Raw genomic sequence first — 19,242 nt, 5'->3', positions numbered from 1 at the left:
TCGGTCAGTGTTTAACTGTTGCAATTATGCAGGATAAAAGGCAAAATTGAGAAAAAGGGATGGCCACTGGGCACAATCACACTTAGAATCTGACATTCAAGACCATTTCTGATTTTGAGGAGACATGTTCCAAAGGTTGTTATGGTTCTGATTGATGCTGTTCTAGGGAGGTAACATGAAACACGTTGCACACCTCTTTACTGCACCATGCTTCGCGCTTTACAAGGGTTTTTGTTGATCCAGTACATTACTCTAGTATATTTTACCTGGGTTTCCACAGTCATGTTACCAGGATTCCCCATGCGAATATCAAAACAATTACTACCTGTTCTGCAACAGAATGTTGATAGCTTGAATAAACATACACCTTGCCATCGTGCTTCCTTCACCAATTCACACATACATGTATGCATATTATGCAATTGACAACTGGCACAGTCACTCTCTTCAATGATGACAAGGTTAAAACTGAATTGTGCTTCTGTATTGATAGAAAAATGATTTCTCACTATTCATGAATATAAAATTCAAAACAGCTCTTCTTTGGAGCTCTTGTTTTGCTTCTTTCTTGAAATTTTTGGCATTTTAATTGTCTCAGGCCTTATTGTCTTGTAACATACCTGAATATATGCCTGTTAATACAGATTCAGGCTTGAAAGGGTTAATACATGAATCTGTCCAGTGTCAGCTATAGTCCTGGAGGTGCACATGTACATATATGCTATAGCGCCCTCTAGAGAAATTTTAGACAATGCCATGTATTTGTTTTTCCCATCTCTGTCACGTGTTACACCATTGGCATATAACCATATATGCTTCAATCATCCTGACAGATACATCTATATTCCTCCATTTGTATATACTGAAGTATTATGTTCTTCTGTTCAATGCAATATCTGTGATAATATATGCCATGCCATGGTAGATCAGTCAAGGTTTTGAAATCACAAGTACAAAAGTGTGAGAATTATCTTTTGAAAACAAAATAGATAGCAAGGTGGTGTACCTTAGTAATTACTGTGCTTGTCTCACATGAACAGACAACATACAAGATTAACAAACCTTTTACAAAGATATCATTGCTGTATTTCCAAGGCTAAAATTCAGAATCGTTCATTTGGGTTTACAAGCGTATATTAGTATACATATATGTCTCGTTCCAAGCAGAATCGTCATATTGTTTCACGTTATCTTCAGGTATCCAACCTTGTCATGAGACAAACTACTGTGCCCCTGATGCTGATTATGTACGATGTGAGACATCATACCAGGACCTGGTGAAGTTCACCTTGGACACTCTGAGTGACAATGGCGTTATTGAAAAGTTTCCAGATGAGTCTGTCACTCTGACTTGTGAAGCTGAAAAGAAAAAGAAGGGGTAAGTGGCGGCATATTTTGACAGGGACTAACATTGATGAAGTGGCTGTTTTGGTGATTGACATGTTGCAGAGTACTTGTCTCAAAATTGAAAGACTTATAAACTTATTGTGACAGAGTGTCATGTCATTATTATTCAGGAGCTGTCATTACCATTCATGAGGGCATGTATATCTGTTTTATGCAGATTTTCCTGTATCATGGTTGGACAGTTTTCTCATTTCCAATTATTCAGTGTATGATGTTATTATAACAGGCAGGATTGCGAAGTTCACTTTTGGTAAGTTTTTTCATGTTTGCCTACACAGAAAAATATGAAATTATGGTGGTGCAATGGGACCAATGCAGACTGTATATGTCCAGCCAGAGGTCCATATGAGCCTATCCCGCCGTTATTTAAGGAGAAACACTACTGGCTCTAGAACAAAGCACAGACCGGTATTTGAAATCCAGCATTGTACTGGCAAATCTTACTCTAGACGAGGCTCACATGTTTGTATGCTTGGTTCAGATTGGAGGCGGCCAGCAAGCGGATGCATCTTCAAACGTTACTGTCATCATGAGAGGTAACGTCAACGGAATTACGTTCAGGGACGACTGAAGGATAGTGGACACACTTTGGTTGTTAACTAAAAGGGATTTTCTCAGGGGAAGTGATGCTTTAATGGCTTTAATGGGGAGTGATGGTAGGAGTGGACTCGCTAGGTTAAGGTAGTAAGCACCTCAAAGATGAAAGACTTAAACTTTTGCTCTAATTTTCCTCAAGGAATCTTTCAATCATTCTCTTTCAAAATCAAGAATAAAAATAGGGGGTTACCGTGCAAATTTTGGTACTAGAGATACAATTCACCCAAGATTTACCGATATTAGAAATTCAAAATGGCCGCCATCCCTGGGTTAACTCTATGGGGAAAAATGAAAATTTTCGAATTTTGAAAAACTAAGCCGGTGAAATGTTTTCTTTCACCAAGAGCGTTAAAATGAACCCCTACATGTGGTATATCAGAAGAGAATTGTAAAAGTTTTAGAGTCCGAATGTCTTTCCCCGAGGTGCGTTCTACCTTAGCAACAATTCAAACAAACTTCCTTTGTGTCCACTAATCTTCAGTCTTGCCTTACTTTCACATCTCTCCCAGATATCCTCTGTAAACAATGAAACAAAAAAAATATGGATGATTTTGAAGTTGGCATTAATGTTTCAGTTTGGGGCAAAAGAGTGATTTTTCATGATTTTAGTCAACCATGTGTCAAATTTCCACTGTGTATGCTTATTACTTACTGATATCAGTGACACAAACACTGAACATTGTTTCACTCTCTGCCCAAAATCCTTTTTAACTGTCTGATATCTTCAAAATACATTCATTGTTATATATCAGAATATTTATGCAGGTCATACATCTGTAATTGCTGCATAAAAGCCCAGTTATTTGAAAGGATTGTCCAACTATGTGACTGGATTATGGAATTCTGCTTTACCTTTGAGCCAGTACCACAGTCTGGTTGCCGTCTAGTCACTTGTCAATGACAGTCAAAATCATGTACAGATCAAAGTACCTGTAATCCGATATCACAAATTGTGAAATTAAGTTTGGCTTCATCGGACACTCACCAAATAAAAAGCAGAGCAGTAAGTAGGGTATATGGATGTTGCAACAGGAAAGAGTATGTGGAATCTAACACTGTCGTCTAGAATTTAAGACTCTGTTTCTGAGGGCAGGATAAAGTGGCTGAGTCATACCATTAAAACAGAAAAAGAAATCAATAGTCGTACAAAGGATCCACATTTTGACAAGGTTATACAATGTGCATCAAATGCCTTATCTAAGGAAAACTGAGAAGCTATGAATGACTGTTGCATACAAATGAAGATAACCTCTGCCATATACTGTGATACTTTTGAATTGAAAAGGTCACTGAAAGACCATGTACAGGTACATGTACTAAGTGACAGCAGTAAGTAATATGTAGGAAAATGTAATTTTTATAATTTCATAAAAGTATTAATGTCTTATAAATTCTAACATCTTATGAGATTCTAAGTTGTACATGTATGTGTACTTCTTGTCATGACCTACTCACCCCCAGTTTCCTGTTAACAGGTCCAGAAGTACCGTGTTTTGGCCAAACCATTGTTGTGAAAGGGTTGAATCCCAGGAAAATTCTGAATGACTTTCTGTCCATTGTTCGCAAATCTCTGCAAGATTCCACAGGTTTAGACATAAAATTTGGTATTTATACCATGGATATCCCTTGATAATTTTCAGAGTATTTACACATGTCAAAGATTTAACTGATCAGTCTTGTCCACATCGTTCAAATTTGATCAAGAATTCACTGTATTCTCTACCCTGGGTTGATAGCTTTGCATTTGGACGGAATTGTCCCTGTGGCTGTCTACATCTGCAGCCTAGCGATGTATTCATTGCTTTGATATACCATTAGTTTGTGTGCAATTTGTGATAGTGATCGAGTGTACGAGCGTGAGTGCTTCATGAACTCTACAGGGCTCACAGTCAGAAAAAATGGTAACAACTTGGCTCGGTTATTGAACCAATCGTTTTGAGATTGGGGATTTGGCCGAGAGGTTTTGTCTGTGGCTTCTCCACTAGTTGACTGGATACCGTAGGTTGTGAGTTCAAACCTGATTGAAAACACATATTTTCTACCCTGGGTCGATAGCTCTGCTGTTAGACAGAATTGTCCCTGAGGCTGTCTACATCTCCAGCCCAGTTAAGCAATGTATCTATTGCTTTGATAAAGTTTATGTGCAACCTGTGATAATGAGTATGAATGTACAAGTGCTTCATGAACTCTACAGTGTGTGGAGGGGTATTGGTCTTGCAGAAACATGGTAACAACTTTGCTCAGTTATCAAACCACTCTTTGTAAGGGTTTGGATTTAGCTGAGCGGTCTCAACTGTGATGTCTCTGCTAGGTGACTTGGTGCTGGTTCAAATCCGATTTAGAATTCACTGAGTTCTTGTATCATGCTGTCACCAACAGACATTGCATTTTACCGATGTTTTGAGAGTCCCCAAAAAGTTTTTTCAAAACTTTTCCTCACTTTCAGAGCCGATGTCACCTGAGATTGTTCAGAGCACGGAGAGGAATCATCGAGTCCGGGAGGGTAACACTACCCGATTCGTGTGCATAGCGTCAGGATTTCCAACTCCAATTTGCACTGGACAAAAGACGGCAAAGTGCTGGTATTCAATTCATCAAATCCCAGGTAAGATACATATACAATGTAACTGTCAGGGCAATCATAGCTTTCAAGCATTCTGTAGGACCCTGTGATATATAAATGTGAGCCTTGTACACACACACTCATTGAATATACAATAGTGTAATATGTCACAAGTTACAAAATCTTCCATTCTGTGAACACCCTTAGACAATATCTACTTTATGTCTATTTTGAAAATTATATTTGACGTATACATTAATGATGGATGTTCTTATTGACTAGTACAATGTGCAGAAAAATACAGTCACATGTGCTTAATGAGCAAGAGCGTTTTTTTTTCTTTTAATTCTACACTGACATTGGTACACATGCCTCATACGTTGGAAGTTATGCAACCCATAGGGTTTGGTGTTAACTTTTCGATGATGAAGTGGTCCACGTTGTCATCATTTGAATGGAACTGACCTGGAACTATTTTTGAGCTGCGTGTAAAAACAGGAATTCATATGCATGTAATCATGCTCTGTTAATTTAATGATTAAAGCATTTCATTTTTTGTTAATTATCATCTATCTTAGGCTGCAATTAGACAAACATGTTGATGTATGATTGTCATTAGCGAAATCTTTAAAATTCTGCATGAAAATTATGTGAGTGAGATGTGTAATAAAAACATTGTACATGTAGTCCTGACAGAGGGTCATGCACCCTCAGGCATACTATCATTATAATTGCTTTAGGACTACAATATACAGTATTGTCAGGCACAGCAACTGCAGAGAACCTTTAATTGTGGCTATATACCATATGGAAATTTGAAATTCCCATTTCCTAAATGAAATGCCAGATTGAAAGCATATGTACCGGAAATTTCAAAAGTTTCCCTTAAAGTCTCAGAAATCATATGTTTAGTTCCAGATTGATTTAGTGTCAGCAGTTTGAAATATTTCTACACATTTGCTACTTGAATGAATTGGTCTTTGGCAATGGGTTTTTCCATGCCCAAGTAGTCATTGAAAAGTGCCAAATATCTCTTGGAAAGTCCTCAAATTTTCAGTCATATTGGGAATGAAGAGTCTCTTGTGAGTCTGTGCATAGACCCTCAAGAAGAAAATCCTCAAGGGTTTTTGGTGTATGGCACAGTTTGAATGCTTATGTTTTATGATTTCAGAGTCTTCCAGGATGCTAGAGGCTGGTTGGTCATTGAGAAGGCCAGTATGGAAGATGAGGGCACGTATATATGTAATGCCACCAATCGTGTTGGCTACAACATATCAGAACCAATCGATCTCCAAGTCATGGTACCACCAGAAAGTGAGTGTGTGAAAATTTAACCCATATATTAATGTGCTTTGGTAAATCCCTTTGTTTTCAAGGGATAGTTGGACCTATCGTACTGATTGGGGGGGGGGGGGGGGGGGAGGTGGTTGAGCAACAATTTCTTTCAGAGTAAGACAATTTTTTTCTGATTTTTCCCAAAATTTTGGTCAAAAAGTTTAACCCATGAATATCTATGTCCATTTGGTCCAAAATCATGGACAAAATTACAGAAAAATTCATAAAAAGTGGTAACGTGTTGCCCTGATATTTTTTCGGGAAAAATTACAGACCTCAAAGGGTTAAATGGGTGAGGTTGATTAACCTTTGCAATTCAGGAAAGTGGTGATCATATTATTCAATATGAGGCATTCAATGTAACTTTAAAAGCATTCAGATAAACAAGTTGATATTTCCGTGAACAAGATGTCTGTTCAGTTGATGACTTCAATAGACGATGTTCCGCTGATTGCGAGATCTCGCGAGACTTTAATACATGCCCGTAGAAACAGGATTCCAGCAAAGTAATACAAGGCAACTTTGTATGGAAGTAGAAAATGCAGAACAGAGCAAGATTGCAACTTCATATATTTTATGCAGTGTTTAACGCAATTAGCGACTTGTCCTGTTTTATGCAGTCTGCCCTGTGTTGCGAGAACACGTCCACTGCGAACACATATTCTCGCGATATCTTGGAATGTCTCGCACGGTTCAGAACATGGTCTATTGTGATGATGTCATGCAACTAGTGACAATTATCTACTCCATGTCCAGAATGCTACAGAAGGGTCGTGTAGCTGTAAAAAGTATGTGCACAATTGAGGTAATGGGTACCATTCATACACTATTTTCTGATAGGTATTTTAAAGCTCCATACGCTGTATCTTTTGGCTATTTTTTCAGAACTTTTGTTTTGTGGTTTCCCTACACTTTCTGCATTGAATCCCTAAACTGTAATTTAATGCCAGTACTTAGCATATCAACACAACCTATATGAGCATAATCAACATTGTTATCGTTGAAAATTGTATTCAAATCCGGACTAGAATTCATTTGTAAACAATAAACAATGATCACTACACACATACCAGCTGTGTTGATTAAAAAAATACTCGAAATTTCAGCATGACAAACGGATTAGGGTCAGACATGGTAGTTGATATACAGAAGCAGAATACTGAAAAACTTGCCACAAGTTAAAGCTTATGTCCCTTTAATTTTATTCATTTGGTATGAGAATTTTATCACTCTATTCTAACTTTTATTTGCTCCTGTCTGTTTTTTTCTGTTCCTCTTTCAGGACCTTGGAATCCCTGGCTGCGTATCGGGGTCATCATAGCTGGGGTCATAGCAGGATTAATGTTGTTACTAGTCATACTATGTGCTGTATTCAAGTACAGAGGTACGCCACACAGTACAATAAATTACCCACAATACTCTTTGATTTGTATCCTTGAAGGTTACTTTTCTAAAAACTTTTCCAGGTCTGCATGTAAGCACTAGTGTGCAGCATCAGAATAATTTTAAATAATATCTATTAAGTCAGTGAAAGTTTGAAAATAACCACTAAACAACCATAAAAGTCACATCTGCAGGTACTACAAATGCCATACTTTTTAGACAGCAAGTTATGACGAACTGAAGGGGTCATTCTCTGAGAAATCTTAGCATGCAAATTTCTTTTGTCTCTTCCATTGCAAAAAATCAATATCCTTTTGTTTCATAAAACAGGTGCAATTAGTCTCCCTACTTTCCATCACATTATTCTGTATGGCTGAGGACACAATCTCTGGCAAATTTCACAAAAATGCTATCTCCTCTCTCAATTATGCATAATTTTCCAAATTATTTAAAATGAGAATTGAGAAGATGGTGTGCATAAAAGTACGTTTTCAAAATTTTGATAAATAGTCTGTGAATTTGTCTACACATGGGAGACATAGTAGACCACTCAGGTATCTCCGTGGATACAAATCGCAATGAATTATGGGAAATCTACAGTACTGTGCGCCATTAATTTTATTTCAGTCCAATTTGCAAAGTCTTGACCCAAGACTATATGAATGTGCAAATGTTGTGTGCACCTCAGGAACACATTGTAGATGTACCATATATATATATATATATATATATATATATATATATTATATATATATATATATATATATATAATATATATATATATATATATATATATATATATATATATATATATATATATATATATATATATACATAATATATATATATATATATACATATATATATATATACATATATACATATATATATATATACATTATATATATATATATATATATATATATATATATATATATATATATATATAATATATATATATATATATATATATATATATATATATATATATATATATATATATATATATATATATATATATGTTGCATTTGTGCCACCGACACTGCATATTGTTTCTGTCAAACTAGAACTTGTGAGCTACAGTGCTTCTCAACTGTCAAAGCAAGTGTGGTTGATTCAATGACAACACAAAAAATATATGTTTCATAGTTTATGTTTTTGTCCTGTTTTGCATTCTCCCTACAGCTGCAAAAGCCAAGAAAGCAGGTGCCACATCCATTGACGTGACAAGCCCAATACACGTGGATGGCAACTTTGTGGTCAGGACGGGCGACAACACCAGGATCAACATTGGCAGTGTGACCATGGGTAGCGGTGAGGATCTGGCTGAACAAATTGCCAGAGAACAAGAACATCATGGAGAGGCAGGTAGGATCTAATCAGCATAGCTGGCTTTTTTTTCTGACTCTTTTGGTTCCATTAGGCTCTTTTGTTTCCATCTGTTTTAACTTCCATGCTTTGGTTTCAGTAATTTTTTTTCAAAGTTGCAAATAAAAGGTGAAAAAGTGCAGTCACTAAATACTAACTGTCATATTTAGAAGTGATAGCATGTCACCATTTCTGATGATTTCTCGATAATTTAGCGTACAATCTTCGCACACCGCACAGTTTGAAGAAGCCATTCTTTCACAAGCAAACTTTTCGTTTTATAATTTTTCAAAAGTAGACCTTTTTTGAAAAAATCTGCTCTTTTCTCTCAGGCAGCCAAAGGTTTATGTCCTTTCATCTTTATTTGCTATATGCTTGACTAAATGTTCATATTTATATAGTGGCTTGACATTTACTAACTCAGTTTAGCAACCCTGCAGAACACTGGGCCATCTTCATCTGGAGAGAAATCAGGTTTTCTTAGGGGGGCCTCTCTAACTTTATGAAGCAACTGATCCCCTAGGATTGTGGTGATTTGTAAAATTGTTCTGAATCAGTGTAGGCCTCAGTCTTTCTGCAACATTACGCTGATTATCACTGTGTTGAAATAGGTGGCCGATTGTCATGTATTTTGGGCCAGGGAACGGGAGAAATTCACTAGCTTTCATGTAGTCCCCAAAGTGGATGGGAAACTTTTTGAAATGCTTAAATAGCTGTTCAGTTTGCCTATTGACTTGCCAAACTGAACACTGTTCTCTTACGGTCTTGGTATGCTAATATCTTGATATTAAGATTCTCGATATAGATTCTCGATATTTGGTTTTTGAACTAACTTGATATTGATGTATTATCCACTGTGAAATGTAACTGTTAAACAGTGGCTCATGCTTGTTCTTGCTCTATTTAGTCAAATTCTCTCTTCTTGATCATAATCTGAGGTAAAAATTCAGAATTGCTATGCAAATTTTAGAAGCAGAAAAGCAAATTAGCTACTAGTGAATTTATTAAGTTCAAAAATTGGCCACTCTCTAGAACAAGTGTGTGGGAAGATACTGAAAATTTCACAGAACACAGTGAGGTTGAATTGGTGTACAGGTTTCAAAATCGGTTTGCAGAAGCTGATAATGACAAACTGTACAGTTAAGATTAAAAGCTCCAAAAATCTGTCCGAGGTCCATGTATCAAGTTCAAATCTGTGTTGACAGTCCTTGTACTTAGATTTTCACTGAGGAACAAAATGCCTTTCTTTCTGAAAAAAGTATATCATGTCATTGCCTTTTGCTGTATGATGATACACCAGTACATGGTGATGTACATGCAATCTACATTGATGAACACTCCAGAATGCACCTCGGTGCATTCTGGGTGTCACCAAATGCTCATTTGTCCAGTACAAAAGGGCAGTGGGTATGAAGTCTTGACCCGAAGTTTCTCAATAATATGAAAAAAGCATTTAGAAAAACAAGACCTCATAGTGCACGAAGAGAAAACAAGGATAAATATAGGCCTCTACACGGTAATTAGGTCCACTCTTTGCCTTTCATGATAAAAAAGTACAAACATACTCTGTATGGCTTTGAGTACTCCCAGTATTCTGCATCACCGCTGCACTTTAATATTCAGATAATATTTGTATTTTTTTCTTTACACGCTACCTTCTGCAACCTCTTACAGCGATTGAAGAAGGCAGAGGTGTGAGCAATGGCAATGCACGCGGACACGTACCGGTCAGTCCGTCCAGCCAGGCATGCAGTGTCTTTCTCAGCTTTCACCCGGAGGACAACGACCTCGCGCAGGAGATGAGAGATCGCCGTCAAGAGCAGGAAGCACCTCAAAGTGGCCATGCAGACTGACCAGCAAACCTATAAAAACAATAATGACCTCATAGAGAATGTCAAAAGGGCCACCAAAGTGGTGGCCCTCATATCCAACCCTTACCTCAAGTCCAAGAAACATGTTAAGAGCCTCCAGAGGGCGCTAGATATTCTGAGCGAAGATGGAGATCAGGTCCATGAGAACCGCTACATTGCTGTCTATTTTGTACCACTTGCTAAGGTACCCGATGATCTCCAGTCTGTAGTTTCTCTGGACTACAATGTGGAAAGTGATAGCGTCTACTTCTGGAAAAAATTTCCCAAGACTGTTCTGCCAGCGGGAGAAGTTTTCTTATGAAAGAAGTGGGAGAGGGGCAACTTGGCAACATTTTTATATAACCTTGCATTCACAGTCTTTTTGAAAGATGTAACTGTGGTGTCTTAAGATGTTCTGTTCTAAGCGGGTATTATACTGTGGTGTTTTGAACTGTTCAACATCCAAGTTTCACGCTGTGCGTAGTTTCATATATGGCAGCATAGAGGGTGCACGCACAATGGAAATATAGGTGTTCAGGTATTCTACTCCTAAATAAAAAGGACACGCAGTATTGTACAGATTCGATATGCCCAGGAGACCACGTGATGGCGGCGGTACAAATGTGTTTGGAAATACACATATTTCAGTGCTTGTTTGTAATTCCATATTTGTGTGTACATGTGGTTTTAACTTAAACATTGGTCCATTGGAATTCCAGTTTTAACCCATTGTAGACTCAGTAGAACCGCCGAACATGAAAATATGTTAAATCTTGGGAGCCCTAAACATGAAAATATGTGAAATCTAGATTAAGAAAAACAGAAGGATGGTTTCACAACTACAAAGATGAAGGAAATTACACACATATTCTGCGTTTTCCCAAAACATACGAACAACATCAATGATGCTCATGCAATTTCTCTCCATCACAAACTGCGGTGGAATTTTGAACTAAGAAGTACCAACAATTTTTTTATTGAAACCTGTCCTACAGAGAAAGTAACGTGAATTTGAAGGATATCTTGTGGAGTGTTTCTCATTTTAGCGTTACTTTTTTCTTGCTAACCTTTGAGTGCCTAAGTCAATTTTCCTCACCTTCATAGAAACTAATGCAGACAATTTTTTTTCAGTTCTGAACAATATCTTTTTCAAATTTTTGACAAAATTTTGATCAAAAACTGTAGGCATGAAAAGTTCTGTCCATTTGGTCCAAAATTATTAAAATTATTGCAGAAAAATTCATAAACATCGGTAAACTCTTGCACAAGAATTTTGGTGGGAAAATTTACAGCACTCAAAGGGTTAACTTAAAATGAGTGACATACATGTAATAAAACAAGTTTCATATAGGTTAGGAGTTTTCAACCACTCCAGTATATGTACATAAACTAAGTTGGCCAAAGTTTATATTACAGTAGTCTGTGTATATAGGGATTTGTTTGATTTCTTCAGATGAATGCAATCAAAGCTGCCTGTTAATGTGAGAAGCCAGTTTCTTGCCTTGTAAATAGCTAAGCAATCGCAGAATGCTTTAAAATCCAGAAGAATGTCACCATCTGACTTTCCAGTCCAGTTTTGTCCATAATGAATGCTTTATAACACCATATCTGTCAAATCTATGTTTTGACAAAACCAACCTTAGAAAAAAAAAATAGATGGAAGATCCTTCAAGATCACTTTTAATTTTAAATATAGAATCCTGCTGTAAATGTCTGTTGTATTTTTCATTAATTTATTGATTATTTTCAGCTTGTATTTGTAATATGTAAGTAAAATGAGCAAAAGTAGTCTAGGTAATTCGTGAAATTGCATCTTACTGGGTAAGATTTTGCTCTTTTCAAGGCTGGAAATAATTTTGTTTGAGTATATTTGATCATCAAAAGAATGAATATTATTGTTGTAACAAGAACGTCATCTTGGTAACAGTTACTTATGATATTAAATATTTTGGGAAGAAGTATCATTACTTCTGAGATTGCAAGCATAGAATTTGGAATTTTTTGGTCGTTAAAGGCACTAAAACTTTCTGGAGAATGATGATGTTTATATGAGAATGTTACTGTAATGTTCCTATCAAGACATAAAGAGGCTGTTGAGGTAACATTTTGTCGGACATGCTGTCATAAAGGTAGATTGCGCCTAGGGGACAGATATTTGGACTCTATTTTTACACAACTTTACAGGTCTTCAATGTGTGTGGGCTTCTTTTGAAACTCTTGGAGCAAATGGAGTTTTCATTGTCTAACTTTTATGAAAATTTAAAGCTTTATTTTTTACCATTGGAGTTAACACTGAGATGGCAGCCATTTTGAATTTCAAATCTGGTAAATTTCAATTAGTTTGATTCTCTTGTATCCAAAATTTAAATGGTGACCCCTGATTTGGATTGTTTTTGAAAGAGAACAATTTAAAGTTTCCTTGGGAAAAGTTTGAGCAAAAGTTTAAGTCTTTCATTTTGAAGACATATACCACTTTAATTTCATAAATGAATGTAGGATGTAACCCACTGTACATGTGTGAGTGATCTCTAACTTATTGCCTAATTAGCTCTCCGGTTTTTGGGTTTTTTTTTGCCCCTGCTGAACAGCTTACCTTTCCAAATTTTCTTCAAAAACATGTGTGACTAATTTTCGTCACCAACGTTTTCTTCAAAATTGCAGATTACATCATTCCTCTATCAACTTTCTTCACACTGAGGTGTCCAGTGATTAATGAACAAATGCTGCCGCCATTATGGACCACTGTGCCATGCCTTGTGCCATGCTTTGAAGGATTCAAAGTGAATCCTCTGGTGAATCTGAAAAGTGCATGGCTTATCACCCTCTGGTGTTATGACCTGCCAAAGGTTCCTTTTCTCAAAGATAAAGATTCACATCCCAGGTGTTGCACAAAACTAAAATTTTCTCCTCCTGCATATCTGGTCGATGTTTGATTCTGAAGTGACCATGTCAAAGTTCACTGATATACCCTGAAAAGAACCATATCTTAAACCGTTTCATCAAAGTGTCGTTTGAACCATGCCCAGTGACTCTGTCATAGCAATTTGCATATATCCATATATGGTAAAAGAGATATGTGTAATTTGTAATAGAGAATGTTGTAATAGAGAATGAAAATTTCTGTCAGTAGCTCTGTAAAATGTCCAGATACATACCTTTTTACTCTGTGGCTCCCAATTTCCATCACTGATTGCCTCCTACCATAGACCCTATTTTCAGGGTCTTTGCTACCACTAATACAGGTTACTAAATTCAAAACACTTTCAAAATTAGTCATTTCATTTCGTCAGCCCGAATTCTGTGACAGAAAGTCACCAGCTAAGTAAAGCATTCTGTAGTGACATTATAAGAAAAATGCTCTCTGTTGTTTGCTGTACATATATGCAAAGTTGATTGATATTCCATGAAAGGGCAGCATTTTCCGCCCAATCATAAAATTACATCATTAACAGGGTACGTATGAAACACACTTGTACTTAAAGAAAGTTTCTGTATATATTATAAGCTGTCTATATTGCTTCCATATCAGTTCTACAGTTTTAATCATAGAACTCATAGATTAGTGGCATCTAGTTTCAGAACAATTTCTGTGAACAGGTTTATGGAGTGATCACTTCAGATTAAGTTGACTGTACAAGCGTTCAAGTATTATTCTAAAAGTATCAGTGTTTTGTCTGGAAAAAGTGCACAGACCCAGGCTCTTCACATCTGGAGAACACTGCCTTCAAGTGTTGTCATGCAGGTCTATACTGGAGGTACAAAATATTGACACCACAATACTAGGTATTTATTTTGTAGGAAATATCTCAGGAGGCTGGGAGAAGGCCCTAATCAAAGTTTTAATAGGCCTGCATAATGGAATGCTAATACCTTTGACTGCAAAATTTTTTGAATCAGTTCAGTCAAAACCACAACCCCACTTGCCTTGTCGGTTGTGTCCCCATACATGCATATATGACATTTTAGCATACTTTTAAAACCTATGAAACCACAGTGATCACACCCCTGTCTTTAACCCTGATTTTGACCCTATGTTGGACCCCCTAAGTTAAAGACACTGGACAACCCCAATTTACAGTCTCTCAACGCATGATAAAATTCCCATATGACAGTACATCATCTCCCAACAATGAACCTGCTTTCACACAGGACAGAATCAAATCATTGTTTTTTTAGATTAACTAGACGGATCTTGACGTTCTTGTTTCCACTTTGTTTCTTAATATTGACTTTGTCTTGTACAATAATTTTGATTGGTCAGTCTGTTTGAATAGTTGTGAAAAAAAACAGGGAGGGGAAATGATGGTTGAGATACAAAAACTCACAAAAACACTGAAACTCAGTGAGTTTTGTGTGCCATCTGTAGGTTTCATTCACCCCAGTTTCTTGAGCTATTAAAACTTTTTTCCTAAATGAGAAGAGAGCAACAGAACATGGTCCATCCATTATTACTGTGAGCAGAAAATGGATGTTAGATTTGCATAAAATGCATTTGAAGTGCCTCACATGGATAGTTTTGAGAATACCTGGTGCATACATACATAACATAAATTTCACAATTTGTAGGAAACAACCATCACCAAGCTAATTTTCTGATCAACTGCACAATGAAAAATATTTTGTAAATGCAATGCTTATAACAGTTACACCTCATGTAAAAACTATACTACAGTAAGAATTCATGGTTGAAGGTTTTATTATTCTGTGTTACAAATTGTGTAGGAGTAAAACAGATTGATACAGTTTTCACTTTGGTGTTAAATACCTGTTAACAGTGATGTGTGTTTCTGTTTTGTAAATGGACTTCAACAAGGAGAGGGATTTATTTATTGTGGGACAAACTCTTGCAGCCATAATACTTGTTTGTAAGGATTGTTTGTGTAAGTTTAGAATGAAGTTTGCATGAAATGTAGAAAACTTATATGCAGACTTGGTAAACTTGATGCTATCTCTCTAACTGAAAATTGCCTCACTGACAAAATTCAGAAAATAGTCATACTAAAAGTTGTGATGACAGGTCAACTAAAGTGACAATTGAAAATGAGATCAGAGTGGAAAATTGCACATGAGACAGCAGATTTTCTGGCTAACATATGGACTGGAAAGAATCATTATGGACAGAGTCAAGATGTTCATTGTTGCTTTGATCAACAAGTCAACTTTCCTCATTCAGGTAATTTTCATAGGTCACTCTTTAGCTTTCAGGAATTATTTTGACAATTCTTGTATTTTCTATAAAGTTAGTGTGGATGTGCCCGGGGACAGTTTTCATTGTGGACTTACTTAAAGCGTATTAAATCAACTGAAGGAGGTTTCCCCATTATAATATGTGAAAATTGTAAATTTAATTTTTCCCAATAGAGTTGAAAAAAGTATATTGGCCATTTTGAATTTCACATATTGATAACTTTTAGGTAAGATATCTCAGACTTCTGATCCCAACTTTTGCATTGTAACCCTGATTTTTATTCTTGTTTATGACAGACAAAGATTTAAGGTTTTCTTTGGGGTAAACGTTCAGCAAAATTTTTTTCTTTTTTCAAATGACATATTAGCATAATTCTAATACAATCTCATTTCATATCCGTTGTTTTACTGTTTGTTAGACAGGCTATGTTTTGCTACTTGATCATTTGTACATTACAGTGAAAAGATTATCATATTGAAAATCATCAATATCATGAATATCTGATTTTTACTCTATGATAAAGGACTAAGGAATAGACTACCTTTTAGGTTGTGTAAACATTTCACTAAGAATGTTCACTCTGAGAGTTTGCTTATAGATTTTAAGTTTGCTGACCATACAAATGTTTTCTTGCCAGAATACAAACTGATAAAAAAGGTTACCACATCATGATGTCACAGCTTGCTCTTCTTAAAATTAATTTATTTCCAGTTGTGGTATAATTTTTCATTTTCCTTTGACAATTGATTTCACAACGTATATATTAGTCATTGTTACACTCAAAAGGAATTAATTTTGTATTACAAAACATAACTGCATTTTCTCCGAGGGATTTGGACCATTGTTGCATATTTACATTAGCAGTAACTTTACATTTAGTGCAATACTTTTGTTTTTTTATGTGGAAAGATGTTTTTATTTATTTCATGTATACAAAATGATGAGGGAGAATTTTCAGTGAAGTGCCATAGATGTGCCATAGAAATACCTAAAATTTATTTATGCTTGGCAGTTGTGATGTTTATCATAGCCTGATAGTTCTAGAAGAATGCAGTGCGTTTTCATATAAACACAGCAAACAGAACTGCCATTGTACACACCATGGTCCAACATTTTGTAACCATTGATAATATAGTTCTCAAGTAAACTGTTTTGCTGCACTTAGACCAATGAAGCATCAGCTGCCTTCAGTAACTGTGATTGGTTATCCGCAGAAGATGCGCATATGTCATTGTAAACCAACAGTTGATAATTCTCTTGCGAATATTTATGATCTCGCAAAACCACTGAAAAAGTCATGTCTTTGGAGACTATATGTCTTAAACTGATAAAGTGACTGTAAAATATGAACATTGTAGAGGCTTGTATTATTGCTCCTTTCTGATTTTCTGAAATACCATCAATCAGAAGAACACCATGTCTTTGGAGAGTGCCCGTTCTAAAAGTGGAAACTGCCGTGAAATGGCAGATTCTTTGAGGGGCATACCCATTTTTTTTCAGTTTTGTGCATTTGCTGGTAATTTCAGGGTCATTGACCGTTGACCTCAAAATGAATTGTAGGAAAATGTTAAACTACGCCAGCTGATTAAAAAAGCCCAATTTTAAGCATAAGTGATTGAGATTCTGCCACCTCTGTTATTGCTTGATTGAAATATTGAAATGTAAAATTTGTTACTATTATCCAGAGCCTGATAGAATGGTCCGTTTCAGACTGCTGTTGCCTTTAACGGAGTGGCAATCAGATGAGTGGTGTCTTTCTCACTACTGTTGAAGAGATTTCAATTCAATTTAATCTAATTTGATTACATTTAAAAGTCACAATAGGCAGGGAGGGATATAATTAGATGGTGGATGTATACATGAAATACATCCTCAGACTTAATTTCAGATCTCTAAATCTGGTAGACTATGTGTTGGTTGATAGCATCAGTTGGTTCAACTGAATTATGACAATTAATGTACATGCACTCACACTCCACCATCTGTTCACAATCTGAGTAACCTTTAAATCCAGACATTTCTTGGGGTGGTTGATTTATTTATTCAGGCATCAAAATTCAATCAAATTGCCTCCTGTTAACTGTAAAATTACTGTTGTGCTATTGTTATTAAAAAACAAAACAGTTTTATGAAAAGATGTCAGCTGGCTGTGTTTGTTTATGTTCCCCCTTTTTCCCCAATTCCAAGTTTCACATTGCATCCGTGCATATATTTGTGTATATGCATGCATGTATGTGTGTGTGTGTGATGCATGATACACAATAATTTAAAGCACCAGTCCTTGATACCTGGTTCTTGCATGAGCGATTGTTTACATTGACTGTTTTTGATTTAAATATTTTGTTCTCCTTTGAAAGTTGTGTTCAGACAATCAATTTGTTCAGAAGTTAAAGCCAATAACCCTTCATAGGAAATGAGACAGTTACTCTGCAGTCATATGCCAAACCTGGTCTTTGGTTCAGCATGGAGGTACAAGCGGGATGCACATTCATCCTCTGTCTCTCACGTCTTGAAACAAGATCCTCTAGCTGTCAAATGAATCCTTTACTCGGGATACAGAAATAGAGAAAATGCACAGGAAAAGAGTGGCCGTTGGGGTGGTGGAAAAGGTTTCCTTGTGCAGCGCCACCAGCGGTATGATTGCATGTTTGTAAGATCGTACGATAGCATAATAGGATTCACTCCACTTGGACAAAAAATTCTCCCTCTTTTACATAAACTTGCAATATTTTGAAAACGGCGGGAATTTAAAATGAACAAAGATCTGTTCAATTTCTTGCCTGTTCTGCAAAGTTAATGACGATATATTTCAATTTGTTGATTGTAATCAATACCTGAGGGAATTGGAGGTACCTTGAGGTTGGACAAATTTCGGAGAGTTGCAGCTCATGGGCCTTTAAAAGAGTGTACGTTGGCAGAGAGTTGCATACTATTAGGGTCAAATAATGATAGTGTCCGTGTCTACAGTACGTTTGAAAAACAACAACAACACAAAGGTTATCTTTGTTTAATTTTATTGGTCAACCACAACAACACAACTAATAAACATAAATAACAATACAAACAACAACCAGATTTCTGGGTTCCCTATATGGTATGTGCCGCCAGAATGGTTCACTTTTTCACGGAAAAATTCCTAAACATGGGTCGATTTTTCATCCGAATAAAACCTAGACATGGCTTGAAAACAAGCAAATGTCTGTGCTTTATGAAAGCCTTCACATTCTACAGAATGAACTTTCAACCGTTCTCTTATCAAACCACGAATAAAATCGGGGGTCACCGTGCACAAATATAGAAACAAATTACCGAATATTTGCCGATTTGAACGCCATCTGTGTTAACACTATCGGGAAATTTAAGAATTTCGGTTTTCGAAAAACTGTGACGAGGATTTTTTTCTTGTTCCAAGAGCTTTAAAATGAAAACCTAAAAGTGGTAGATCAGAAGAGAATTGTAATGAGAGTCCAATATCTGTCCCCGAGGCACATTTTTCCTTAATCTGTGTCACATCACCTCTGAGTTGAAATTTTCAAGTGTAGAAATGTGAC

General features: G+C 36.3%; 1 protein-coding gene across 1 annotated transcript; it reads left to right on the top strand.

Annotated features, from left to right (window-relative positions):
* Nucleotides 1-1,690: 1,690 nt before the first annotated feature.
* On the top strand, nucleotides 1,691-17,828 carry LOC139119166 (uncharacterized). The gene is made up of 6 exons (XM_070682832.1): nucleotides 1,691-1,943; nucleotides 4,451-4,609; nucleotides 5,739-5,881; nucleotides 7,185-7,286; nucleotides 8,471-8,653; nucleotides 10,328-17,828. Exons 3-6 carry the CDS (start codon nucleotides 5,785-5,787, stop codon nucleotides 10,504-10,506), a joined length of 561 nt encoding a protein of 186 aa, XP_070538933.1. The 5' UTR covers nucleotides 1,691-1,943; nucleotides 4,451-4,609; nucleotides 5,739-5,784; the 3' UTR covers nucleotides 10,507-17,828.
* Nucleotides 17,829-19,242: the final 1,414 nt, after the last annotated feature.

This window comes from Ptychodera flava, chromosome 19 (genome assembly GCF_041260155.1).
Source record: "Ptychodera flava strain L36383 chromosome 19, AS_Pfla_20210202, whole genome shotgun sequence".
Classification (NCBI taxonomy): Eukaryota; Metazoa; Hemichordata; class Enteropneusta; family Ptychoderidae; genus Ptychodera; species Ptychodera flava.
Note: the sequence above shows the minus strand (reverse complement) of the source record. Positions and strands in the feature narration are given on the sequence as shown.

Coding starts and splice junctions, on each gene's coding strand:
- LOC139119166 (XM_070682832.1), top strand. CDS start 5,785: ATGGAAGATGAGGGCACGTATATATGTAATGCCACCAATCGTGTTGGC. Junction 5,882..7,184: donor AGTCATGGTACCACCAGAAA/GTGAGTGTGTGA, acceptor TTCCTCTTTCAG/GACCTTGGAATCCCTGGCTG. Junction 8,654..10,327: donor AGAACATCATGGAGAGGCAG/GTAGGATCTAAT, acceptor AACCTCTTACAG/CGATTGAAGAAGGCAGAGGT.